This window comes from Equus przewalskii, chromosome 28, assembly GCF_037783145.1.
Source record: "Equus przewalskii isolate Varuska chromosome 28, EquPr2, whole genome shotgun sequence".
NCBI classification, from domain to species: Eukaryota; Metazoa; Chordata; class Mammalia; order Perissodactyla; family Equidae; genus Equus; species Equus przewalskii.
Window position 1 is genome coordinate 37,467,388 of NC_091858.1, and position 26,927 is coordinate 37,494,314.

The 26,927-nt window shown below is 53.4% G+C and overlaps 2 protein-coding genes across 3 annotated transcripts in view; both read right to left on the reverse strand.

Annotated features, from left to right (window-relative positions):
• The window catches only part of ARHGEF10 (Rho guanine nucleotide exchange factor 10), a 168,924-nt gene extending 150,660 nt beyond the window's left edge, over nt 1-18,264 (reverse strand). For both annotated transcript variants that reach the window (XM_070598400.1, XM_070598415.1), the window contains exon 1: nt 18,141-18,264. The gene's annotated coding sequence lies outside the window, so the exon portion shown is untranslated. The remainder of the gene's footprint in view (nt 1-18,140) is intronic.
• Nucleotides 5,487-18,683, reverse strand: CLN8 (CLN8 transmembrane ER and ERGIC protein). The gene is made up of 2 exons (XM_008538233.2): nt 18,141-18,683; nt 5,487-7,086 (listed from the first exon to the last, which is right to left on the reverse strand). The coding sequence occupies exons 1-2, from the start codon at nt 18,681-18,683 to the stop codon at nt 6,775-6,777; spliced, it is 855 nt and encodes a 284-aa protein (XP_008536455.1). The 3' UTR covers nt 5,487-6,774.
• Between the last annotated feature and the right edge of the window lie 8,244 nt (nt 18,684-26,927).

Below are 26,927 nucleotides of genomic sequence, written 5' to 3' on the forward strand. Positions count from 1 at the left end.
GGGGCCTGTCCCCTCCTGCAAAGGGACTGTGCCCACCCAGGGACCCTCTGGGCCTGTCCCCTCCTGCAAAGGGGCTGTGCCCACCCAGGGACCCTCTGGGCCTGTCCTCTCCTGCAAAGGGACTGTGCCCACCCAGGGACCCTCGGGGCCTGTGCTCTCCTGCAAAGGGACTGTGCCCACCCAGGGACCCTCTGGGCCTGTCCCCTCCTGCAAAGGGGCTGTGCCCACCCAGGGACCCTCTGGGCCTGTCCTCTCCTGCAAAGGGACTGTGCCCACCCAGGGACCCTCTGGGCCTGTCCTCTCCTGCAAAGGGACTGTGCCCACCCAGGGACCCTCTGGGCCTGTCCTCTCCTGCAAAGGGACTGTGCCCACCCAGGGACCCTCTGGGCCTGTCCTGTCCTGCAAAGGGACTGTGCCCACCCAGGGACCCTCCGGGGCCTGTCCTCTCCTGCAAAGGGACTGTGCCCACCCAGGGACCCTCCGGGGCCTGTCCCCTCCTGCAAAGGGACTGTGCCCACCCAGGGACCCTCCGGGCCCTGTCCCCTCCTGCAAAGGGGCTGTGCCCACCCAGGGACCCTCGGGGCCTGTCCCCTCCTGCAAAGGGACTGTGCCCACCCAGGGACCCTCCGGGGCCTGTCCCCTCCTGCAAAGGGACTGTGCCCACCCAGGGACCCTCTGGGCCTGTGCTCTCCTGCAAAGGGGCTGTGCCCACCCAGGGACCCTCTGGGCCTGTCCCCTCCTGCAAAGGGACTGTGCCCACCCAGGGACCCTCTGGGCCTGTGCTCTCCTGCAAAGGGACTGTGCCCACCCAAGGACCCTCTGGGCCTGTCCTGTCCTGCAAAGGGACTGTGCCCACCCAGGGACCCTCCGGGGCCTGTCCCCTCCTGCAAAGGGGCTGTGCCCACCCAGGGACCCTCCGGGGCCTGTGTTCTCCCCCAAAGGGGCTGTGCCCACGCAGGGACCCTCCCGGGGTCATCAGCCAGTGTCATGATACGTGGGCACCCTGAGGGATGAGGTACTAGGGAGACAGAGAGCCGAGCTGGCAAAGGATGACCTGATTAAGGTCACGGTAACTGGCTCCAAATTACAATGCAGAAAATCATGTTTACTGAGTTAGATATTTTTCCAAGCTTTATTTTCTTAAGTGACTAAATGTTTTATATTTGAGATCATCATGCATTTACCAAAAGATGCAAAATGGGCGTATTGGCATGGCTGACCTTGAACTTTCTCAACATCAGCTATCTGCACAGAAAGTTTCTACAGCTCCAACGTTCTGTGCTGTGTGTGTCTTTGTGCAGAAATAAAATCTCTGGGGTGGACCAAATAGGCTTGGAAATTCCTTGGGAAAGAACCAAGGGTTATCTCAGCGAAAACAAAAGAAATTGTGGCCGAAATGTGCCGTCTTCCAATTGTAGTTTTGTAGTCTACATTTTTGAAACTCAATCACAAGGTAAGCACTGTGCAAGTTACAAAGTAAAAGTTAGAAAGTAAAAGTTTTCTACGTAAAATTTCAACACGGAATTTTCAGATTGAAAGACTTGACATTTAATAACTTTAATAGCTGAGGATTTTAGCTCTGGGTTAATTTTTGCAGTCGGTGGACTGGTTTGGGGCTGAAGGTATAAAACACTGAAGTAATGGGAAACCCAGATGTCCCAGCTCTGCCTGCGTTAACAAGTTACTGTAACCGGGCGGCTGGCGTCCAAGATCAAGGTCCCGGCAGATGCTGCTGTCTGGTGAGGCCACTTTCTGGTTTGTCCACAGCCGTCTTCTCCTTGTAGCCTCAACTCAGGAGAGGGCGGGATGGAGGGAGGGAGACAAGGAGAGACAGAGGGACAAGGGACAGAGAGAGGCAGGAAGCCCTCCTGTCTCTTCTTTAGGACGCTACTCCCATCACGGGGCCTCCACCCTCATGACCCGCTCACCTCCCAGTGGCCCCACCTCCTAACACCAGCACACAGAGGGTTAGATTCAACTTGTGCATCTGGGGGGACACAGACATGCAGTCCAGACACCAAGGCTTCCCGTGGAACGGAGTATAACCCTGAGACTGCAGATGTCCAATGACACAACCGTGAAAGGAAAACACCCGCAGCGAGAAAGGAATGAATTCACGTGGTGGGTAGAAAGTGGCGGAGCGCTGTGCCCCCGGTGCTGTGCGCAGCACTGTGTCCCCAGGAGGCCAGGCGCCTGTGCGCTGCGGCTCTTGGCAGAGGCCTGGGAAGGAAGGGTGTGGTTTCTTTTTCCTCCAGGGCAGGCGCTCAGGCCTCGCTGGGGGAAGAGAACCAGGCCCCGCATATGCTGGAGCCCGCTCAAGAACACTCTGAATTCCGAGTCACTGGAAGAAAGAAAGTGGAGATTTCTGAGTTTTTCACATGACTGTATCCTACACACGACTAGGCAAGACGATATGTACCACAGTATGTTTTAGTTACTGAAAAAAGGGGAGACATTTAAAGAGAGAAATATCGAATGAAGAAGTTCTCTCATTAGAGAAGAGAGAAGGAACTCCAGCACTGACGGAGGTGCACTGACAGCATCCGGATGCACTCACGGACGCCCGGGCATCGCTTACGTTTATTTCCTTTTAGGAGAGTTGAAATCTCCACTCTTAGACTAGAGACGAGTCTGAGTGGTGTGGGGCACTGGCTTCCGGTCCCAGCTCCTCCTCCTCCTTCCCAGAGCCCGTGTCCCTCACACAAGCTCGAGTGAACCCATCCTCCAGGGACAGAGGGTGTGAGGCTGAAGCTGACAGTCTGGTTTGGGGACCCAGAGGATGGAGGACCCTGCAGGGGCGCCCAGGGCGACTGTTGGAGCTGACCTCCCAAGGGGGGCAGACCCCCCGCTCGGGGGCTGGGCCCCACCTCTGCACCTCCAGCTCCAAGGGCGTTCCACATCCTCATTGCTGGAGCCACGTGGGGGTTGGGGGGAGGTAGCGTGCATCTGGACGTGTCTCTACTGGTGCTATCTACCTGTGCACCGTCTGAGCAGGAGGCGACAACCACCACCCATGCTGCTGCGTGCCGACCGAGGAGGGGAACACCCCAAGGGCACACCTGGCACACCTGGCACACCTGGCGAAGGAGCAGCAAGCCTGGAGGCATGGGAGGCGGAACGAGATGTGCTCCTGCCTCTTGCCCTGTCTGAGAAGGCTCACACGAGAGGAGCAGGAAAACTGCTGCTTCGTAAAACACTCGGCTGCATCTAAGGGAAGTCTCAGCACACCAGCAAAGAACCCGACACACACACCGAGGCCGACACCTGAGGGACAAAGGAAAGGTCGCTGACCCTCACAGACGCCACGCCTGCCTTTCGCCAGCTTCCCGAGGCAGGAGACTTTCACCCCGGCCAGTTCACAGTGACTCCAGTTCTCCACGGAGAACACCCCCTACAGCCATGGCCACAGCCTTGCCAGATGCCCCTGAGCGAGGCTGGGGCTGCTTCCCACTTCTGGACCCTGCCCTTCTCTTGCTGAACACGGTGCCATACACATTCTTCAAGAACGCCGTGAGTTTGCCACCTGTTCTCCGACAGCGTCCACTCCATGGACACAGTCTGGGCATTCATTGGTCCATTCATCCACTCACTCACTCATCAGGTGGTGCTCAGTGGCTGTCCCGAGCCAGGACCCTGGGAGCTGGTTGAGTTGGTGGATGGACAGACTTGAGCCCCCTGGGCAAGTTGGGGGGATGGATGGACAGACAGAGGTGAGTCAGGGGATGGATGGACATGGTCCCCTGAGTGAGTCGGGGGATGGACGGACATGAGACCCCTGAGCAAGTCGGTGATGGACAGATCCAGGCCCCCCAGGTGAGCTGGGGGACAGACGGACACGGGTCCCCTGGGCAAGTCGGGGATGGACGGTCACGGACCCCCTGGGCGAGTCACGGGACAGATGGACACGGGCCTCCTGGGTGAGTTGGAGATGGACAGACAGGTGAGTCAGGGGACAGAAGGACACGGGCCCCCTGAGCGAGTTGGGGGAAGGACAGACACGAGCCCCCTGGGTGAGGCAGGGGACAGATAGACATGGGCCCCCTAAGTGAGTTGGGGGACAGATGGACACAGGCCCCCTGGGCGAGTGGGGGGATGGATGCACACGGGCCCCCTGGGCGAGTGGGGGTGAGGACAGACCCGAGCCCCCACTCTCCGGAGCCCAGGGTGCACAGGCACAGGACGCGGCCCCGTCAGCCAGCAAGGGTCAGTCAGGGGCTCTACTGCATTCTGTGCCAAACATGTCTACGAGCCTCCACTCTGAAACCAGAGGAACAAGCCCAAATGCAAGCGTAGCGACCTACCAGCCGTGTCACCTCCTAGCCCATCACCAGCTCTCTGAGCCTCAGAGCCCTATATATGAATGCAATCAACATGCCTACCCCACAGGTTGTTTGTGGGAAGAAAATGGGAAACCGTAAGCTATTTAGTATGTGCCTCGAGTCCAGGAGGACTGTGAGGAGACTGGGGACCTGAGAAGGGAAGGGGGCTCCACCCACTGCCTCCAAGGCTTGAGGACAAGCGGTGGGAGGGTCCTCCCCTCCAGTGTGCACTCTGCCCTCCCTGACTCGCTCCACCTCCTCGGCCTGATCTGTTTTCCTGTTCTGAAACAGAAGAAAATCACGAGTACAGAGAAATATTCTCTACCACCACAGACAGCGCAGCACCAAGTGACACTGACGACCTCTAACCTCCATGTCAAGGTCAAGCTGGAGAGCACACGGCCAGCAAGGGCAGAGCTGGCTTCCACCTTGGACACCTGTAATCAGGAGATTCATGACTGACATCGCCAGATCCTCCCAGTTTTCAAGAGCTTCTGGAATTTCTGATTGAAACGTGAACCCTCACAGTTCAGCATCTGCTCTCTCAACAGACAACTTGTGAGTCACACAGAACTCGTGTCAGCTGGCAGGTCGCAGTGCAGGCGCCTAGGGGCCGGACGGTGGGCTCACGCCCCAACTCTGCACGTGCCAGCTGTGGCTCGAGCGTCACCTCAACGTGCTGGTGTCACCCTCCTCTCATCTGTAGCCCCCATCCATGCACACGGCTGGCGCGGGGTGTGCCAGGCCTGGTGGAGGGCCCGGGAAACGCTGTACGATCTGGAAGACATCACCAGTCCCTGGGCGATAAAAGCGTGTGGGTCCTGGACCATAGGGTTCAAAAAGCCTCTTCCACTCAGACGCCTCTGCCTCCGCGCTCCCCTCGAGAAGCCCCTGGTCAGAGTGAGCACCCACGCGCGGTGGAGGCCAGCTCAGGCAGTCTATGGCGCAGCTTCAAACTGCATCTTCGTTGAGATACAGGCTGTAAATGGGGAGCCCTGGGCAGCTCAAAGGCCCAGTGAAGGTCAGATAAAAATTAAGCTAAGTATTTCAAACCCTAAACTGAATTTTGAACACGTGAGGCTGTATGATGACGTTTGGTGTCTCCAAGACAGAAAACATCCACAGCCGTGTGAACAGTCTGCGAAACAAGCAGCGACATCCCCTGCATCCTGTAAACATCAGTCACTTTATTAAGCTTCCGCCCAGCTGGGAAATGCTCCCTCTGCCTCCACAAGAAAGGGCACGAGCACAGGCCAGCGGGAGCCACGGGGTCTTAGTGGTCTAGCAGGGACACAATTTGCTGGATATTTTTAAGATTTAGATCATTTCTTAAAATGAGATAAATAGGTAATACATATGACAAACATAATCAATACAATGTACCAGTAATCCAAATACAGTATTCTGAGAGTTCCGTGTTACATAACAAGCACAAGTCACACATGATTTTTACAACAAACACAATGTGTTTTTCACCAACACTTTCACGGTGCTTCTGATAACAATCCGGTTTTCAGTTTAATTGCACACTCACGGCAAGAACACTTGTACGTGTTCCCACAGAACTGCTGGGCTGGTGCAGGAACTCGACCCGGGCCCTGTGAGCGCAGAGCACCGAGGGACGGACGCACCCCCAGGCAGCAGCGCAAGAAGGCTCTGCCGCCGGCCCCAGGGCTGCCTCCCACGCTCTGGGACGTCCCTGCAGCCAAGTGTCGCTGCGGGCGGGTGGGCAGGCGACCTCACAGCTCACAGGGAAAGCGCCCGCCACCTTGTCTTGAAATCTACGGAGAAACACCAACTGAGGAACACCTCGGCAACCCAGTCAATTGAAAATGGCCCTCAAACCTGGACGAATCTAATTACTCAACAGCTACCTCCATTTGCCAATTGCGCAACACAATATGAATACAAAATTCTTGTTTTAATGTTGCTTCCTTGATGAAAAAGAAAACCTCACAGGACTTCATCTCACCACGCTCCCAGCAGGTGGGTGCGCTCCCAGGCCTCGCTCTGCATGCCGCTTTGCCACTAGAGGGCACTGCTGCTCACAGTGCCGGGGGAGCTGGACGAGGGCGAGAACCGGCATCATTTTCTTAGGGCCACCCTCCCCAACTAAGAACACGACTCTGGAGTAAGACACACAAAACGTGGAACATGTGACCAGAAAGAGTGGATGTGACCTGACCCCCCACCACAGGGACCTCTGTGTGCAGCCACCTCACGTGCTCAAACGGCCGTCCCTCCGCACCAGGGACCCTTCCCAGATGATCAACACGGCCCTGCAGGATAAGCTCCTAACAGGAACGAAATTAGAGATGTAAAACTCTGCTCCTAAAGGCGAATCCAGGTCTCACAGACACTCCGCGGCCGCGGCGGAATCAACAGCACAGAAACACGAGTTAGTCGCGTGGGGAAGCAGTGCTGGCCCTTCAGCGCCCCGGCTGCTCCTGCGTGGCTACCGCTCCTTCTTCTGCGGCACCTGGCCGTTGGCCCTGCCCTTGGGTTCGGGCTGTGCAAAGTTCCAGTCCACCGGATTGAGAAGCTGCTGCGTCTTCTTGTGGGTCCAGTAGGGGTTGAGCACCAGCGTGAGGAGGCTCAGCCCGACGAGGAAGAGGGCCAGGTGCGGCAGGTAGAGGCTGCGGACCAGGCCGTCCCAGTGCCAGAAGCACACCCACCACATGTGGTAGGTGAGGACCATGCGGCAGTGGAACATGTGGATCATGAGCCACTGGTTCAGCTTCCAGACCAGGGAGTCGGACCAGCCGGCCTGCAGGACAGAGCAAACACGGGTCAGCACACAGCCGTCACAGCTCACTCCACACGCCAGAGGGACCGGCCGCCTCGCTCACCGGACATCTCTCACTCGCCGGAAAGCAACAGAAGCCTCTGGCCAAGCTCTCCTCTCCCTGGCCTAATTCGGGAAGGGGCCGGTCCTCTCTGGAGCCCCGTCAACAGGAGGCGCGAGCCTTGCTGCTTGCTCACCTGTCCGTCTGCTCTTCTTGATTTTTTGCTCCCTAGAGCAGATTCAATCCTTTTTAATTTTTTTTTACCTTGAATTCGCACATACTGAGTAAATAAGCAGTGCTTGTTTGGTAAAACCTGAAGACACAGGCAGCCTTGTTAGACCAAGCCCCCATCCAGGAGGACGGTCTCTCGGAGGACCTGAGTTTACGGTGAGCTGTTTTTGATACTTTGACCCCAGTAGTCCTTGGAGACAAGCCAGAATGAATTTGCCTTAAAATGATTCCAAATTTACACTAAAGCTAGTTTCCAACAGTTGTGGCTAAAAGTGAACAGGGAACTTGAAGATGGAATGCATCAGGCCCTGGACACGAAGGTGGGACCTCACGGCGAGACCTCGTCAGCACCCAGACAGTGGGCACGGGACACAGCCCAGCACCCCTCAGACCAGTGAGTGTCCACAACCAACCTCTCTCCTCTCCCAAACCCAAGCTGCAGAACCATCCTCTGCAGTTCCATGCCAGGGCCTCCCCTTCGCAGGATGGGGACACTGTCTTGCATGTGCAGGAGGAAACTCAGTGGTTCGGGAGAGGGGCACAGGAACACAGGACAGCCGGAGGTCAGGAAGGCGAGGGGGGGCGGCTGGCACGTCAGGCAGCAGAGCGACTGTGATCTCAGGAAAGGATGGGCTCTATGCAGCCACACCTGCCCAACCTGAAGGGGACCCAGCAAACCGACCTCTGAGAGTGACTACATTTAAAAGAGAAAGAACCTCCTGACATCACAAGAGTGTGTCCACACAGCTCTGACAAGGAAAAATGAGAATCGATGGAATCAATGACTTAGGGACTGCCTTAGAAATGGACAGGAAAATGGACAGAAAGCCAAGGAACTGATGTGTCTGAAATACTCTTAGATCAGAGAAGCCTACGCCCGGTCTAGTCCTAATGATAATTAAGTTATCTGTAAATAACACCCAGAAGAAACATTGTAGCTTTAACTCTCTACTGCGACACAGTTCTACATACTGCAAACTCCTGTTGTACTAGCTCCCACCAAGCCCGGAGGAGAAAACGAATGTGAAGAGGAGCAGAAGCGAGAGCACAGGGCAGATTAACGGAGCACGGACCGGAGTGCCGGGTCCGGGTGTGGACCACGGCTCTCCCAGGAGTGGGAGCTGAGGCCGCTGTGTGGCCCTCAGGCTCCTGCGGGAGGCATGGCCACACTCGGCGGACGGCCTTCAAGCAAGTGCTCTCTCAGCACCCGCCACCTTCAACCACCGGTGGCTTTTCCCAAGCACTTCGTGTGCCCCATCCAGGTGCAAATAAAACACCACAAGCCTGTGATTGGTGCCAGCTGAAGGGAGATGGCAGCCAGGCTCCCCATGGACCCCACAACTGCTGAAGTGGGGTAAACACACGGAGTAAGAGCCAAGGAGGTGCAGAGCCAAAACAAGACAGCTCCCCAAGGAAAGGGGCAGAGACACAGTGGGAGGAGAAACTCGGGCCTGGAGAGCATGCGCTCATCAGTCTGACGGGAAGTGACGTGCGATTCGAGCCAAATGCGAGCAGCCGATGCTGAGACTGTCTCCCCGTCTGTAAGACCAGAGGCTGGGTGGGTCTCTGGCTGTCTAAAGTTACATCACAATGCGCTCGGTTCTCAGAGGGTGACACACTGGCAGCACAGGCGACGCTGGACCAGGGGACCTCAGACAACCGCCTCCCCGGCCGCACTGGGCCCTGCTCCCCTGCAGGCTCCTTTGGACCGAGCAACAGTTTGTCTCGGCAGCTGAAGCCCGGCAGCGGGCGGGCTCCGTGCCCCTGTGGGACGCACTTGCTGAAGTGGGGGGATTTAGGCTCTGCAGGCCCCAGGGTTATGCAAGAGTGAGCCAGAGGCCCACAGGCAAGGGAGCAAGTAACGCGGCGTTTCACTTCCTCACTGTCTTACACACGCTCGCAGCGCTGGTGTGAACCGATCATTAACAAGGGGAGCTCTGAGGAAGTCCTGTGTAAAACGAGCACAGCATGTTCCTGGAGGGACCAAGACGCTCCATCCGCCCTCCTTGGATCCATCCGCAGATTGAGTCCAGTCACGAGAACACATCAGTATTTTCACCGACTTCAAGTCATTTGGAAGCTCACCCCGTGCAGTAACGTGCGCGGACAGTCCAGAAAGGTGTGACAAGCAGGAGGGCTGAACACGTCTCACTAATAATCAAAGACCACAGTTTCAGAGGTAAAGTGGTGCCGGCACAAAAACAGAACACGCAAAATGCAGAAGAAAGTGAAAACGCACGGAAGGTTGCTCCCGGGCAGCATCTCAGATCACTAGTGAAAGGACGGATGACAGAACTACATTAGGACACCTGGCCAGCCCGCAGGGCGGGGGGGGGGGGGGGGAGGTTGGATCTCACTTCTCATCTTACAGAAAAATAATTTTCAAAGAGATTAAATATCAATGTTTAAAGGAAAAGGAAAACCAGAGAAGTACTAGAAAAAAAGACAGGAAACCCTTTTATAATTATTGTGTGGGAAAGGGCTTTCTAAACATGATGTGAGAATCATGACTTGTACAAGTAAAAATTGATAGAGTTGGCTACATAAAACAAAGTGTCTAAATGAAAAAAGTTAAAAGAATGCACGGCAAAATATGTGACAAATGACAAAGGCTATTTTTAAAGGTTTGAAAAATAACCAAAAAGAAAGCACCAACCTCCAATAGGAAAAAATGGGTGAAAGTCAAGCAGTCAAGGACAAAGCGAAGCAATTTATAAAGCAAATATGAACGTCAAACATGAGAAAAGACTCACTAGCGATGAAATATATGAAAATTCAAAATTCATTGTTTGGGCTGGCCTGGTGGCACAGCGGTTAGGTGCGCACGTTCCACTTTGGTGGCCCAGGGTTTGCTGGTTTGGATCCCGGCTGCAGACATGGCACCACTTGGCAAGCCATGCTGTCGTAGGCGTCCCACATATAAAGTGGAGGAGGATGGGCCTGGATGTGAGCTCAGGGCCAGTCTTCCTCAGCAAAAAGAGAAAGATTGGCAGCAGATGTTAGCTCAGGGTTAATCTTCCTCAAAAAAAAAAAAAAATAATGCGTTGTTTAACTTAGCTTGGCAACAGTTAAAAAGCTGGATAATAGCTAATGCTGAAGTTGTGGAAACAGGACCTTTACATACTCTTGGTGTGAATGTAGATAAATACTACTTTTCTGGGAGAGATTCTGTGGAATTCCATCCAAATATGAACTACCCTGCACACCATTTAACGCAGCACTTGCACTTCAGCGATTTACTCCAAGAAACAACCAGAAAACTAAGTAAAAAGTACGCACAGCACATCGTGATCCTGGAGACACTGTCCACGACAGCAGGGGACAGGAAACAGCCCGATGCCCAAGAGCACAAGATGGGGCTGATAAACCATCACCACTGCAGAAAGGTGTCCGTGAGGGCACCCACCAGCTTGTGGGGTAAGAGGAGAGAGGCTGGGCACCGGGTGTCCTTACATACACTTACAAGGCCAGAAAAAAAGGCTGGAAGGCCACACACAAAAGGGGAATTTGACTTTTCTTTACCTTTCTGCGCTCTGTATTCTTCACATTTTTTCCAATAAGTATATGTTAACCAAGCAGTTATTAAACCTTCTTTTCCTAAGAAGAGAAACATCTATTATAAAAACAGAAAGCTACTATCACTCTTTTTTTGCTGAGGAAGACTCGCCCTGAGCTAACATCTGTTGCCAATCTTCCCTTCTCTACTGTTTTTGGATGTGGGTCACCACCACAGCATGGCCACTGACCGGCGGTGCAGGTCCACATGTGGGAACTGAACCCAGGCCACTGAAGTAGAGTGCGCCAAACTCAACCACCAGGCCACGGGCGGCCCCAGAAAGCTAACGTTACTCCTTAATTTGAACCCATGGTTTACCTCCGATTCGGCCGTCTGCTGCAGGCTCTCCTGGAGGACGGAGGCAGTGGGTCCCTGACCAGAGACCTGCCTTCACCTCCAGGAGCCCAGGAAATGGAGAGCCGACGTCACATCATCACTGCAGGTGAGATGCGCCTCCCCCACGCCCGCAGCACCTCCTCCTCACAAAGCTTTCACCCCAGTCAGTACCACCTGCAACCAGCAGCATGCCAGCATCAAGAAAACAGTACAAGCAGTGTTTCCTTTTTTTAATTTGGAGCAGCACTAAGCCCCTACGTGCACGTGACTCATTTATGCTTCACAACACTCACAATTTCCAACAGAGACCAGGCAGGTTAAGTAATTTGCCTGAGATCACACAGCAGGCAGTGGGGGCTGGGACTGGACCACAGATTAACTCAGGGCCTCGCCATCAGCCCCGTGCACACACAGCTCACTTCTGCCAAAGAACGCACACCACACTTACTGACCCTTAGTCAGTTAATGATTCTTCACTGGACGATCCACTGCACACCCACAAGGGACTCAGCAGAAACAAAGAGGAACTCAAGGGATGAAATTACCTCCATGTCAAGCAACACCTGCACTACATGTTCCCACAATATGGTGCCTATGTCCTTCAAACCACTCACCAAATCAGTAATTATCTGAGACCCGTGTCCCCATGTCACCCGCCATCAGCTCCATGCTGGCAGGGGCTCAGTGCGCTGGTCTGCCTTCTTTCTCGCTGGAGGACAATGTACGTGCAGAAGCGTGTTCCTCTCCAGGACCCCACCCGGGCACAAGAGGACCACTACCCTGGCTTTAAAGAACAGGTCAGCTCTGCCTGCCTGTGCCCTTGACCTCAAGAGGAATCAACAGGGTGCACCTGTGGGTCAGGCTCACCTCACCACACAACGTGTTTGTGGAAACCCCTCAACGGCTGCCCAGCCCTCCTCCGTGTGGCTCACGTGCCCACTCACTGCTGCTGTGTCCCTGGGTAGATCCCCGTCGGGGCCACATGAACAGTGCAGCAATGGTGTGTTCGAATGAACACGCGGGCGCATTCCCAGCGGGTACACACCTGCCAGCACAGCTGCCAGGACACAGGAAACCTCGTAGGCTGAGCGTGTTTTACTCCCCACTGTGACCAAAGTGAAGGACTCAACATTTATCCAATGAACAAAACAGCCAAGAAAACCCGTCAGAAAGACAGTGCTAGCCCTGCCATGCCCTGTACCTGAGCAATGCCACATCTGCCCCACCAGACCTCTCTGTCACCACGAGCATGGCCTCGCACACATCTGCCCCACCAGACGCCAGACCTCTCTGTCACCATGAGCACGTCTTCATGCATGTCTGCCCCACCAGATTCTAGAACTCTCTGTCACCGTGAGCAGGGCCTCGCACGCATCTCCCCCACCAGATGCCAGCTTCTGGAGGACGGTCCTCCATCCACGTGTATCAAAGCTGCCGGCCAGAAGCTAGATGACAGCACCCAATTACCACTCATGAGAGCATTGATCATTCACGGAACTGCACAACTAGACAAAAACAAAATGTTTGTACACAGAAAAACACCTCTCCTTGACCAATTTAAGGGGCACGGACTCTAACAAGCTTAGTCTGCAATTCACTTGGCCATTCGCTTCAAAAGTCATAAAACGAAGGACTCTTTCCATTCTTTTCCTCAGTTACTAAAAGTGGTCTTCTCAAATTATTAATACTCACATCAGAAACATGAACGTTTACTCATAAAGCAATTACACTACGTTTAAAAAACTCAAAGCTTGAGAAGTGAGCGTTCTTCGGTCTCACTCAGGCTTTAAAATTTTTGTATTCAATGTCACCAAATGCTTTGAGAAAAGCTGGGGTTCAGTGACAAACTCTGTGACATAACACATGCAAAGAGGACTCTGTAGCTGTGGATCCCAGTGGTTAGTGCGCACAGCACATCTGTGTGCAACAGTAGCGCATATACACTGTGTGCACATATATACAACAGCAGACATACATAACTTGCTTTTTCTATCATCTCGTTTACTTATGGACTAGTCTTTTTGTGGATATTTAGATGTTTGAGTCCTGTGTAATTCATTTACTATTAATTCTAAACGACATTTCAGAACAGAATTCCAGGAGGAAATGCTAAGAACACGCACTGTTTCTGACGCAGAAACCGATCTTCAATAGGGTAAGGTTTCGTTTTGATTTACATCCTTTAGTGTCTCATCAAGTCAGACCTCGATGGTGAGAGGATTCTTGGATCCTGATGTCCAGTTATGCTAGAATCTGGCAGCTTTATTAAAAGCCTAAGAAGACTTCAATATTTCAGACAGGACTGACTTACAGCAGTTAGTAGTATCTGAACGGGAACAAGAAATAAAGCTACCCAGACACACTGGCCCTAAGCTCTACTAATTCAGGGGACAAGTGGGTGGTGGGGCCTGCTGGCTGGTAACACTCTGAGTGTGTCCTAAGGCACACATGGCTAGCCCTCCTTCTGCCCTGCACAAACAGCACCCTAACAGACGTTGGAGGAAGCAGAAACCCCACAAGTCTCTCTAGAAGTCACCCTGCTGCTGGAGCCTGCCTTCTGCCTGAGGGTGCTGAGGACGCAGGAGGCTGGCCTCAGCCCCACACCTAAGGAAGAGGAGCTTCTGGAGACACCCACCACCCTGCTCCCTCCCGCCGGGTCAGCGGACCCTGCAGGGGCGCTGTCCCCACCCCAGCCCCCCGAAGAGCACAGACAAGAGTCTGGAAAAACACATGTGAAACTGCTCAACGCTGCTCACCTCTGGAAAGGACTGGAAAGAGACAGGAAAGATTTTCATTTCTTTTCCTTTTCAAAGAACTTCTGACAAAAAAGAGAAGTTCGAGATAAACAGCAACTATGTTCTCAAAACGAGTGAATCACACCCCAAACACACTTATCCTGTGGGTGTGGGTTGAGGTCCCTGTCGCCCGCGGCTGTTCAGCACGTCGAGGCGAGTGGGCCCCCCTACGTTCCCTGCAAGACGATCACTTCAGACACAGCCATGCCTGATCTGAAGGCTCCTGTCCTCATGTGTGAGAAGAACGGTAAGACAGGAACGCTGGGCCACGCTGCCTCCCAGCACACACTCCATCCACACTGACTCCAACACTGCTGCACCTCTGCTCACAGCCTGGAACGCAGGGCAGTATGAGCAGGACGGCTCATACCGTCCTCAGGACGCCTCCACCATCGTGAGGGATGTCCACGGGGGGCACTGAAAAATCAAGTGGCATGGGCAGAGAGGCGCACAAGATGCCGACAGGCTCCCAAGTCAAGGCTTCTTCTCTAAAATGACCCTCACCTCGACCAGCAGCTTCAGTGCTCACTGAGAGCTTAGGGGTCAAACAACACGTCCCCTCCACTAATGGTTTCCCGCCCTTCTTCCCAAATCCTTCATGCCCCCAGGACTGCATGCTGTGCCCGAGCCCCACAATCGTGATGACCTCTCCAGGTGCTGGGACCACCCTGGGATGCCTGTCCCGGCGATGCCTGAGTCAGCTGGCCCTTGTGCATCGGCCAGGACTCACGTGAGCTTTGCCCTGTTCCTCCCAGGGCCACGTGGGCCTGGTGGCTCTGCTCACAAACCTGTCACCGTAGGCACACGTGCTATCCGGCATCAGACAGGGGCAGCCTTGGGGACGGCAGGAATGCTTCTCTCTGAACTGCCAGGTCCCAGCACGGTACCCGACACATGACTTGTGTCCCATTAGACTTGACAGATCTCTGCTCTGGATGAGGAGCCTGCACCATTTACACTGGGAATTCACTTCTGACAAGCCAGCACCATCTGTCCACGAGGACCCTGAAGGTGGAGGGATATTTTATACTGTTTCCTCCCAACACTTACCACAGTGTGCTGCACCACACAGCGCTCAATATAGGACCCATCAGTGGTGACTGCATTAAACATTTACAACTACAAAAGCAGTACTTCAAGTTCCGTATAACATATCCTCTGAAAAGTGTCATAAAAGACGGCAAGAATCTGTACTTAAAAAATAATTTTAAAGAGTTTAACATAAAGAACATTTTGACATCAAAATGAGAATGAAGATTGTATATAGAAGACATACATTTAAAAAAATACACTTTTAAAAGCAAAAATAAACCAAATAACAATGCGAGGTCCCGACACTTCCAATCACTAGTGATATAACCTACTGGAAAACAAAAGAGCAAATGTGTGACAGGCACCAGCAGGACGGCAGGCAGGAGGCTGGGCCCCTCCCCACAAACACTGATTCAGCCACAAATCCCAGATATTCCCTTTGTGAGAAAGCAGACACTATCGAGAGGCTCCTGTTCCCAGGAGACTGTGAAACCAGGCTCGCCGGGGCTGGCAGGGCAACCTGCAACACCCTCTGGCCGGAGTCCCTGCCACGGTGCAGCAACAGAGGACCAAGCAGAGACCCCAGCTCCCAGCCGCACACAGAAGGAGGAGCTGGGTCACGTGTCCAGCACCCCAACTTTCTGAGGGGCTCCCAGAGGACTGGCTTCTGTCCTGCCAGTCCTGGAGTGTGGCTGGGTCAGGCAGTCTAGCTGACCGAGGAAGAAAGGAGGGAGTGGCTTGGGCTGCTGGACACCACAGCTCCTGCCCCACCTGCTCAGCAGAGAGTGAGCGGACAAAGGCACAGCCGCCTACTTTTCCCTGCGGAGGAAACGCTGACAGAGACCTTCAGACTCTCTGGCTGGGCCCACGGGGAGATCTGAGATCAGTCTGTGAAGACTGGGTGGGGGAGGGGTCTGCTTTGTCTAATGCAGGACACCAACACAGAGTCAAGGAACATGAAGAATCCGGCAAAGACGTTCCAAAAAAAGAGCAAGCCAAATCTCCAGAAGCAGAGCCTAATGAAACGCAATTACACGATTTACCTACAGAGAGTTAAATAACTACCACAAAGATGCTCACTGAAGTCAAGAGGATGCAGCAGGAACAAAGCGAGAGAAAATGTAAGAGAAGTACCAAACAGAAACGGAGGTGTGAAGAACACACGACCGAACTGAAAAAGTCACTGCAAAGTGTCACCACAGTGATGGACAGAGTCAACGCAACACCCATCAAAATCCCAATGGCAGTTTTTACAGAAATCCTACAATCCATAAGAAACCACAAAGACCACAAATAGCTGCAGCGATCTTGAGAAAGAAGAACAAAGCAGGAGGCAGCACATTTTCTGATTTCAAACTGTATTATACAGATGTAGTACCCAAACCCGTACGAACTGACACAAAGACAGACAGAGACCAAGGCAACAGAATCGAGGGCCCAGAAGTACTTCCACGCACACACACTCGCCTGGTCTTCCGTGACGGTGCCAGGAACACACAGCAGGGAAAGGACAGTCTCTTCTATTAATGATACTGGGAAAACTGGATGTCCCACATGCAAAGAATAAAACTGAACCCTTATCTTACACCATACACAAACCCAACTCCAAATGGATCGAAGGCTTAAATCTAAGACCCCAAACCGTAAAACTCCAAGAAGAAAACAGATGGAAAAAGCTTCATGACATTGGTTTTGGCAATGATTTCATGGATATGACACCAAGAACATGGGCAACAGGAACAAAAATGAAGAACTGGGACAGCATCACACCAAAAGGCTTCTGCACAGCAAAGGAAACAATTAACAGAGTGGAGGGCAACCCACACAGTGGGGGAAAATATTCGCAAATCATCCATCTAATCAGAGACTGATCTCCAACATATATAAAGAACTACAACTCAACAGTAAAAAAAACAAAGAATCTGATTTAAAAAATGCGCTAAGGACTTGAATAGACAGTTTTCCAAAGCAGCTATACGAACGGCCAACAGACGTATGAAAAGATGCTTAACATGACTAGTCATCAGGGAAATGCACGTCAAAAGCACAAGGAGCTGTCACCTCACACCTGTCAGAACGGCTAATAGCAAAAAGCACAAGACGACCAGCATTAGCGAGGGTGGGGAGAAACTGGAACCCTTGCACACTGCTGGTGGGAATGCCAAATGGTGCAGCCACTGTGGAAAACAGTATGGTTTTATTTTCTAAAAACAGAACTACCATATGATCCAGTAATCTCATTTCTGGGTATTTATCCAAAAGAACTGAAATCAGGATCTTGAAGACTTATTAGCACTCCTATGTTCACCGCAGCACTATTCACAATAGCTAAGGTGTGTAAACCACCCAGGTGTCCACTGACAGATGAACGGACGAAGAGAACACATTGGACACATATAATGGAAAACTATTCAGCCTGAACAAGGAAGGAAGTTCTTCAATACATAAGAACATAAACGAAACCTGAGAACATCACGCCAAGTGAAATAAGCCAGTAACACAAAGACAAATACTGCACGATTCCACTTCGATCAGGTATCAAAAATTGTCAAATTCATAGGGTCAAAGTGTGGTATGGTGGTCGCCAGGGGCTGAAAGGAGGGGAAGTAGCAGGTTACTAATCAATGAAACGAGATGAACGAGCCCTGGAGCTCTGCCGGACAACAATGTACCTGCAGTTAGCAAGACTGCACCGCACACTCAAAAATTTCTAAAGAGGGAAGATCTCACGTTAAGTGCACAATAACATAACATGAAATAAAGTTTTTGAAAAGATTTGTATGTAGATGTACATATTACTTCAATTTTTTAAAAAAGCATTTGAAAAAAAGAAAAAAATGACATTATAAATATTATCTACTGAATCATAAGACCCACTGTGTCTTCTTTTGTTAGGAGCTGGGAGCCTAAAAGGTCTGTTTAAAGTTAATAAAGTGGAATTCAACCAGAGTGAGTGTGACTGACTGTGTGCTAGCGGCTGTCCAGCACGTCCACGTGAACCAGGAACGCAGGCCCTGTGGTGACGGGCCTCCTCAGCTCTCAGCTCCCGCTCAGTGCAGCAGCCCCTCCTTGCAGAAACACTCACCTTCAAGAGCATCCAGGAAATGCAGGTGAAGGGGGTGCTCATCTCCAGGAGCAATGTGGTCATGGCTAGATAGTGGCCGGCTTTGAGATTGACCACTGAGCCAAGGAATCCAAGGAAGGCAAAGAGATGGTGGACAACCAAGAACAAGTCGAATGTCCGGAAGAACAAGCTGGACAGGTGAACGGCCACATTTTCAAAGAAAAAGAATCCAGTTGCCGTTGCCACATGAAACCAACACCAGTTCTGCTGGCCACGTGCTTTATCAGCTTGAAGGACAGGGTCCACCAGCAATGCCCACAGGCCTGCAGCAGTGCTCTGAACACCAAAGACGGCGCGAGTGGCTGCCAGGTTCCAGAAGACCTTCTCTTTGGCCACCAGAGAGCGGTAGGTGGCGTTCAGGGAGGACGACAGCTGGTGGCAGACCACAAAGACGCCCAGGTAGAAGACAAAGCCCGCGACGACCAGCGTGGAGCGGGTCTTCCATGACGCGTAGTCCAGGTCGAAGATGCTCTCCGAGGTCCCTCCATCACTCACGAGGCTCATGGTCCTCAATCGTCGGTCAGAGGTGTCCCGGGGCCAACAGACGGCTCTGGGGCCCCACACTGCGTCTTGTCCAAGAAAAGGAAGTCAGTGCTACGGTCTCTAGGATCTTCATGTATCTGTCTTCAATCTGAAGAAAGAAGAGGTGATTCACTTTATGTGACTAAACAGAATCTAGGACACAACACTACTCCAGTACCACAAAAACATAATAAAACTATTTTTAAAAATTCTTTATCTTATTCTTAGGCAAACTTTTGAAGATAAACAGCAAGGAAACATCCACTGGTAGACCAGGAGAAGGAAAGAAAATGCAATTAGAGCTGGAGGTCAGCCAGGAGCGGGAGGCAGGAATGCTAACAGGACACTGTCCCAGACTCTTGTTCGAGTCGGCCACAGGCCAGCTCCAGCCTCCATGGCCCGTCAGTCAGTCACATGGTTCACAGAGTCCACAGGGTAAGCACACTGAGATCATCACAGCGGAAGAGACTTTGTTAAAGCATTTTACTTCCAGAAGCCCAGACAAGAACACTGCCCCGGCACTCCAGTCTGTCTGGCAAAGCCCTCTGCCAATGTTACCACATTTCCACCACCATCCACGGGACATGTCTGGGTTCGAATCCCTGCGGCACCACATCCTGGCTCCAGACTCGTCCAAGGCTCGGCTTCCTCGTGCGGAAAGCACTGCTCTGAGACCAGCAGGGCGATGGATGCAAAGGGACTAAAACAATGTCTGGCACACGGCAGGTATTCGCGGGTTTAGTACTAGGATCATCACCATTTACTGCCATTCAGACGTCCTCACAAACAGTAGGAAAAAATAAGTCCTCAGTTCTAGTCTGTTAACTTGCAAACGCTGAGAACTCTGTCCTCAGGACCCCACCAACTCATCAGAGCCAGCGCCCCAGATTAGATCTGAGACGGGCGAGGCCATGCACGCCCTGCTGTGCCACCTTCAGACACAGAGGACGGACCCCACAAACTACTCAAGGCTCCGGTCTGCAGATGCACTGAGCGCCTCTCCCCCTCCAGCTCTCACCAGTCTACACTGAGTCCCTGCCAGAGGAAACCCATTTCCCGCCCTGCACCAGATCATCCTAACGGCCTTCTCTAGCTCTCAAATTCAAGGTGGTAATTCTGCTCATTCAGACCATGAAAGAAATCCCCTAAGTACGTAAATGATGACTTACACAGGGGCCATGGGTATAGTGCACCAGTGATCAGACCGTTTCGGAAATGCACTTCTCCTCCTAACAGTGGTTGCCTACAGGCAGGGGGAATATTGTGAACATACTTACCCATTCAAGAAATAAGTTCAGTTAAAACAAGTCAGTAACTTTTCTCTGCAACGGTGTAAAATGTTGTCATTCTTTCACGGCCCTTTTTATATTTCTGCTATTCACAATCAACCCTTTTCTGATTCTACCTCAGGCTTGACAAAACTTGAAGGTAATGTAAAACAAGTTTCAAGTTTTATTTCCAATATACTTAAGAACTTCCCTGAACTGCCGGGAGCCGTGGCTACATCATTTGATTGGCTGTTTGACAGGGTCCAGCCGATAACGCCGAGGAGTGCAGGGTCGCCCCTTGGTGAAGAATAACCTGCCGCCCCCTCACATAGTTCTGAAACCTGTGCTGCTTCTAATTGCCCTTCATTCCTTTTCCTTTCTTAACCTCCAGTTTTCACTCCTTTGGGTGGCTGCTTGAGAAGCACTACCTCCCAGGAAAATTAAGTATAGTAAGAGAATGTGACCACCTGCAGGTAACTTTCAAAATATTTTTCTGAGAGCTAATTTCGTTTGACGCAGTTAATTAATGGAGGAGCACACAGTCCCTTTTGAGACAAGCAGAAAGGAATCCTGCCCAGATAAGATGTCGAATTAGGTTTATGGCCTCCATCTGGTTAATGTTTCCTTCTTCCTCCAGTTCTTTGTCTAAATATATACGCATCGCCCTTTCAAGTTTGCTGGTTAATTGGATGATCAAGAAGTATCTATATATTATTCTTGACCTTCTGCTTTCTGTTAAAACGTTATAGAGGTTTTCTCCTAAAAGCAATAAATAATATATAATTGCTGAGTAGAAGGGCCAAGGGGTGCAGGGATGCCCCTCGGTGAAGAATGGCCAGCCGACACCCCTGATATTTTCTGAAATGTATGCATGCTTTCTATCAAGGTTATGACTATACTTGTTTCTGCTTTTTATTCTTGAAGATATATAGTTTAGCTTAGCTTTTCAGCCCTTTACCTTACTAACAAAATGGTATTTTCTCCAGGCAGTGTGCTCAGGGGACTGTTAGCCCTGCCTCCTAGAAGACAAAGGAATGCTTTCAGCCCCTAAGGGGCACCCTGAGAACTACCCGCTGAGAACACAAATAGCCCTGGGGATAAGATACCCTGGAGTTGCCATTAACCATCTACACTAACGGCGTAAATGATTGAGGGAGGCAGGGGTGGCTCCCCCAGGATATAAACAGAGGGAATGCTGTCCTGTCCGGAGGTCTGGACCTTCTCTCTTTGATTTAACTTTACCATGAATTACAACAGATGTCAAGGTACCTATCTCTTTTAGCTTAGAGACAACAAACAATAATTAACTGCGGAGAAGACGATCATTAACCTTATGCTCTATGGAACAGAATGCTAATAAATATTCTTGTGCTCGTTTTTTACTTCCTTATCTCTCTGAGAATATTTGTAGAGCTATTTCTGTACTAGTCCTGAAAAATATAAAAACGACACTTGTGCACAAAAAGTTGGACTTGCTAACACCAACCCAAGTCTCACGTCTCCTCCCTCACTGCACCGGACACTGTCCCTCCCTCAGGAACCTGGACTCAGCCGGAGCGGGACTCCGGCATGCAACCAAACTGGAAGGTCACCTGCTGGTTTTACACTAGTTAGCACCACAGAAGGCGGTGGAGCTACCTCCACAGGTCACAAAATTTATGCATGCTCCTTGTCTTCACGCACGTTTCTCTCACAGCCTGAACTCTGAGCCCCTCGGGACGACCGCCCAGCTCCCTGGCTCCAGCTTGCACCAGCCCTGCAGCTCGCGCCACGCTGCAGCTCACGTCCTTTGCCTCCCGGCCTCTGCTCTCGAGGCCCTCTGCCTACAAGAGTCCTGCCTCACCCCGCCCCACGCGGTAGCCCGACTCTTTGGTCCTGGCATCAATGTCACTCCCTCCAGAGGCCCTCCCAGGCCAGGGGCCGTGCCACCAGTGAGGCCAGGTATGTGTGCTACCTGCTCATACCGCACCATCTTCTCCATGATCGTCTCTAAGGACGCGCTCTAAGTGCTAATAACCCTGACCTCCACTGGACCAGCGCCCTGATGGGCAGCCATCCGTCCCTGTGCCCCGCTGCCTGGCGCAGGGCCTGGCGCAAAGGGCTCAGGAAACACTTCACAGAAGTGTTTGTTTTCCATTATTCAAGTACCACTCAGCTCTAAACAGGCCAGCTCTGCATGGACAGGAATCTGTGAGGGAAGAAAGGAGTACACCCCATTTCCACCTAGAATCCCGATGGCTCCCTGCTCTTGCCCCTGCCGCATGTTCCACACACAGGATGCTCCGTATGGGTGAAGTGATGACCGGGCAGCTGCCCTGACCCCGGTGCAGACCGGTCTCTGTCTGTGTCACGCCGAGACTCCAGCTTATTTACACATCTCACAGCACACTGAAGAGTCGGTCTGTACACAGATGAAGTTCAACACCACATTAAGAGGCTGGTAAGAGCACTCGCTTGGGGTAGCTGTGTGTGTAGGTTAACTTTTTTCTGTGCATTATGATGTTGTGACATCTTAAAACCCTCTGGCTGGGAGAGACGGCCCCTCGCAGCTGGCCGATCCTCAGAGACAGCAGAGCAGGAGCAGGCCTGTGACATGCCCACCAGCCACCAGAGCTGGCCCCTCCACCTGCCCTGTGCCCAGGAGCGAGATTCCTCTGCCTACAGCCAAACCCAAGGAAACGATTCCATCCAGCCAGTCTGAGTGCTCCCCTGCCCTGCCTGCCTTCCTGTGGGAACCCCGGGAAAGGCCATGGCCCAGTTCTTCCCCTTGCTCCTGTCTTCTGCCTCCTGACCCTGCGGTGCTGCCTTGTGTGGCCCAGCGTGGTGCTGTCTCTGGGACCCACAAGCACAATAAGCTGTTTTTTCCTGAGCCTCTCCTCCATCTCCTCTTGAGGGGAGCTGACTGACCGTCTCATAAAAGAACCCAGAACAATCTGGGTCTGCAGGTGGTCGGCCGCCTTCTAAGCCCGCAGGGTGGGGCAGTATGAAGTTCACAGTGCAGATCAGTTTCCAGCAAGGGTAATACCAGCAAGGCAGACAGATTCTCAGTGTCAGGGAGAGAGGAAGCCTCACCCTCAAGAACCTCATGGGAACCCATGCAAAGGGCTGCCCTACACAAAACTGTAAACTCTGCTAAAATTCGGGCTCCTCCCCAAATTCCTTCCTGTACTTTGCTGCAAGCCAGTCATGAGGTTCAGGTTACGGTTCCCACTTTCCACAGTTGCACCACTATGCTCTTGGCCAAGCCACCGCCTCTGTGGAGCCTCTGCTTGAACGGGAGGGTCCCCGTGACTCTGAAAGGCTCTGTCTGAAACAATGACTCGCGTTCGCCCCCGGGGAAGCGGTCAGTGCAGGTGCTATTCCAGGAAGGTTGTCTGGCTGGGAGGGACTGCAGGACACTAGGACAAAGATCAAGAATAGCCTGGCTTAGTGGGTTCTGCTACTGAGCTGAGAAAACAAGCTTCTTAACCACAGTAGACCCGCGTCTGACTAGGGGAATAAGAACTAGACATGAACACTGGCGGGGGACACTGGTAACTAACATGAAGCACCAGCCAGGCATGTTCAACTAGGTCATGCACTCTTTCTGAACGGGTAACAGGATGTTTCCAGCTTACACAAGAGAGCCCAGGCTATTATTTGCCTCGACGACAGGGAGACTCAGGCCTCTGGTCCCTGGGGCACACCCGCTGCAGAGGTTGCTGCTGTTTGTTTCTTTCATGCCTATGGAAGACGCCACACCTGGCCCTCCCCCAGAGATTCTGACTCCATCGCCCTGGAGTGGTGGCCAGGCCGGGCCATCTTTTAAGTGCCCAGGTGCCCAACCACTGAGCTGGCACGGTCTCGGGTCCCCTCCTGGTCGTCAAGTCCCACAGCTCTGAGGTGTGCTGGCTTAGCCTCCTCCTTCTTCCAAACCAGGCGGGCATTACTGAGACGGCATGGAAGAGTCTCCTGTGTGCTGTCGGTGGTTCTGAATGCGAGCTAGAGACACTGCCCTGGAGAGAAACCCTCACCATAGACCCCACGAATCCGTCTTCCCTCCTTCCCTCCTCCGACCTCCCTGCTTCCCATCGGGCAGCACGAGGAGAGGTGGGGTCCTGAGGGTGGAGCAGAGGGCCTGGGTGGGGATGGCCTGGGTGTGCCTCCAGGGTGGAGACGTGGATGGCCCGGGGGAGGGACAACAGAGACACTGAGGCCAGGAGACCAGGAGCCACTCCCCAGTGGGAAGAGGCCAGAGCACAGACCCCAGCTCCTGGCTCTGCACGTTTCTGAACCGCGTGTCGACTGCCTCAGTGAGAAGCCTTGAGGGAGGAAAGGAGGCACAGGGCGCAGTGAAGAGGCACACGTAAGGAGGGCCCAGGACCAGATGGTGCTAGCACTCGGGGAGGGGGGGAGGCGGTGCCAGGGACTGGCTCCAAGGACCCAGAGATCTAGGAAAAACATTCCTTTCAAACCCATAGCACAGAAACACCCAAGACTGGCTTCCAGATCCTCAAGCCTTCTAGGTAACCCTTCTGCAGACAGTGTCACGCCTGAAGCAGGAAGCTCGGACAGGCTAAGGTCGGCACCGGAGCAAAAACCAGGAGCAGCAGAGCCAGTCAGGGCAGACCCTCCCCGCAGTCACAGCCGCTGTCAATTAGAGAAACACAAGCAACTCACCATATGAGCCCGGCACCTGCTCCCCTTCAGAGCCCGTGACCATGTCCCTGTCCCGATCCTTGCTCCAAACCTCCCCAGTACACCTGTTTCCACACAGCTGCGGGCACAGCATTTCCGGGTAAGCTGGGGCTGGTCTAACCTGTCACCCTGGGTCTCAGGGTGTGGTCAGCACCAGTCAGCACCCCCGGTCAGGGACGCACAAACAAGGTGAACCGCCAGGAGGGAACAAGGCCAGGCCTTGGGTCATGGGGATCTGCCGGCACCCAGTCCGGGCAGCCTCCCTGGGGCCCTGTAGACACTGCTGAGCCCCTGACATCAGTGTCCGCTGAATCCACACCACACAGGGACGGCTGCAGGGGCGACGCTAACCCTTTGTCCCAGGCCCTCTTCTGGAATGGGAGTGCAGACGGGGGTGGGGCAGAGTTCCAGTTCTCCTTTTGCCTCTTGCTGGCCTGCTCACCCTGACCACATCCGTCTTACCTTCGGTGGGACACTGGGGTCACCACTGCTCCACTCCTTGTGCCTGCCTCGCCTCAAGCTCAACTTAAGGGCTTCTTCGTGTCGCCTGAGACCCAAAGGGAAGGCTCATACCTTCCCCCAGCACAACAAGAGGCCTGCAGCACGGACTCATCCTATCCTTCCAATCCAGAAGGCTTCGAAGCCCACGCACAATGGCCCTTCATCTCAGTGGTCAACCAGCTGCAGCCAGGAGAAAACTGACTCCTGGAGGGGCCGAAAGCCCCGTCTCTCTGCAGGCTTTCAGATTCTTCAGGAAGAATCTATCTAGGAACCTCATCTCGTTCTTTCTTTTTATAAGATCTGGTGGTTTAGGCTGCTCTCCTGCACTGGACATTTTAAAAACATTAGTAAGAGTGTCAGCCCCAGTGCTGCAGCAGGACCAGGCAGCCATGTCTCCAGGATGGGGCTCAGTAGCCACCAGACCCTTTCAGCTCCTCCTGACAGCATCCATGAGCCCCTTCTGTTCAGCGCCGGCTAAAGTGCCACGGATGCCAGCATTTTGTGTTTGGAGGAGATAAAAACTTGGCAATGAAGTCGGAAAAAGGAAAAAGGCTTGCATGCCTTTTTATGTCATGCTGGCTTACTGCTTAACAGCCCCCCTGCGGATCACTTGACTTTCTAGGGCAGACACTGAAAGTCACTCTTTACCAGGGATGGGGGCCCAGGCATTCCACCTCCGTGAAGTCAGAGGTCAACCTGTACAACGCTGACACGGTGGGATAATCTCCCTGGCCGCCCAGGAGAAGGGACAACCCCAAAGGCGGTGGTTTCACGGCCAAGCAGGACGTTCCCCAGCGTCCCTTTTATCCACGCTCTTTTGAACGGTCTGTCATCCTGCTGGGTCCTTCCCAGGGAGTTAAATGACACCTGACACGTGCTCACTGCCTGCATGACAACCAGGTTTCTCCTATTCTGAGAATGATACTTTGATAGTTTGCAAAAACGTCTTCTTCCAAAATCAAAAGAGATACAGGCTCCATGAGAAAGATACAGAAAATATAAACAGGCATCAAAATAAAGAAACCAAGCCCTGTAAGCCTCCTCCGAGCTCCAAGCACTATTACTATTTGGGGCGTCTGCTGGGTCACTCGTTTAACGGAATATAAACAGATTTTTCCCTAAAAGCGGGCGCACGCACCCTTCCTCCCGCGGGCCGGGCAGCGCCCTCACCCGGGGTCTCCGTGCGCAGGTGCGCAGAGGGGGCGCCGCCGGCTCCTGCAGCGCCCGCCTGACCCGGCCCGCAGCGCCCCGTCCCCGCGGCCCCCAGCTCGGGGCTCTGACCCAGGCAGTGACCCCTCGGCCTGCGCGGTCTGGACCCTGCTCTGCGGAGGGGCGGCCCGGCCGGCGGCGCCCTGCGGCCCAGGGGAGGATGCCCGTCCCCGACCCCGAGCCCGCCGTCCCCCGCTGCCCGGGCCCCCGTCCCCGACCCCGAGCCTGCCGTCCCCCGCTGCCCGGTCCCCCGTTCCCGACCGCCCCGCCTTGTCCTCTCTCCGCCCCCGGGCCCCGCGTCGCCGTCCCCGAGGCTCACGGGCAGGCGAGGTCCACGCCGGGGCAGTCCGCGCACACTGAGCGCCGGCGCCCGGGGCGCTGGGGGCGGGACCGGACGCCCGACAGGACCGCAGACCCCGCCCCGCCCCGCCCCACGCGGCAGTCACCCACTGCAGGGCTGTGGCCACGACCCGGCCCCTCACCCTTCGCCTCTCACCCCTCACCCCCGCCCGCGTCCACCCAGCCCTCACCGACCGCGTCAGCTGTCACGACCCCGCCGCAAACGCCGCCG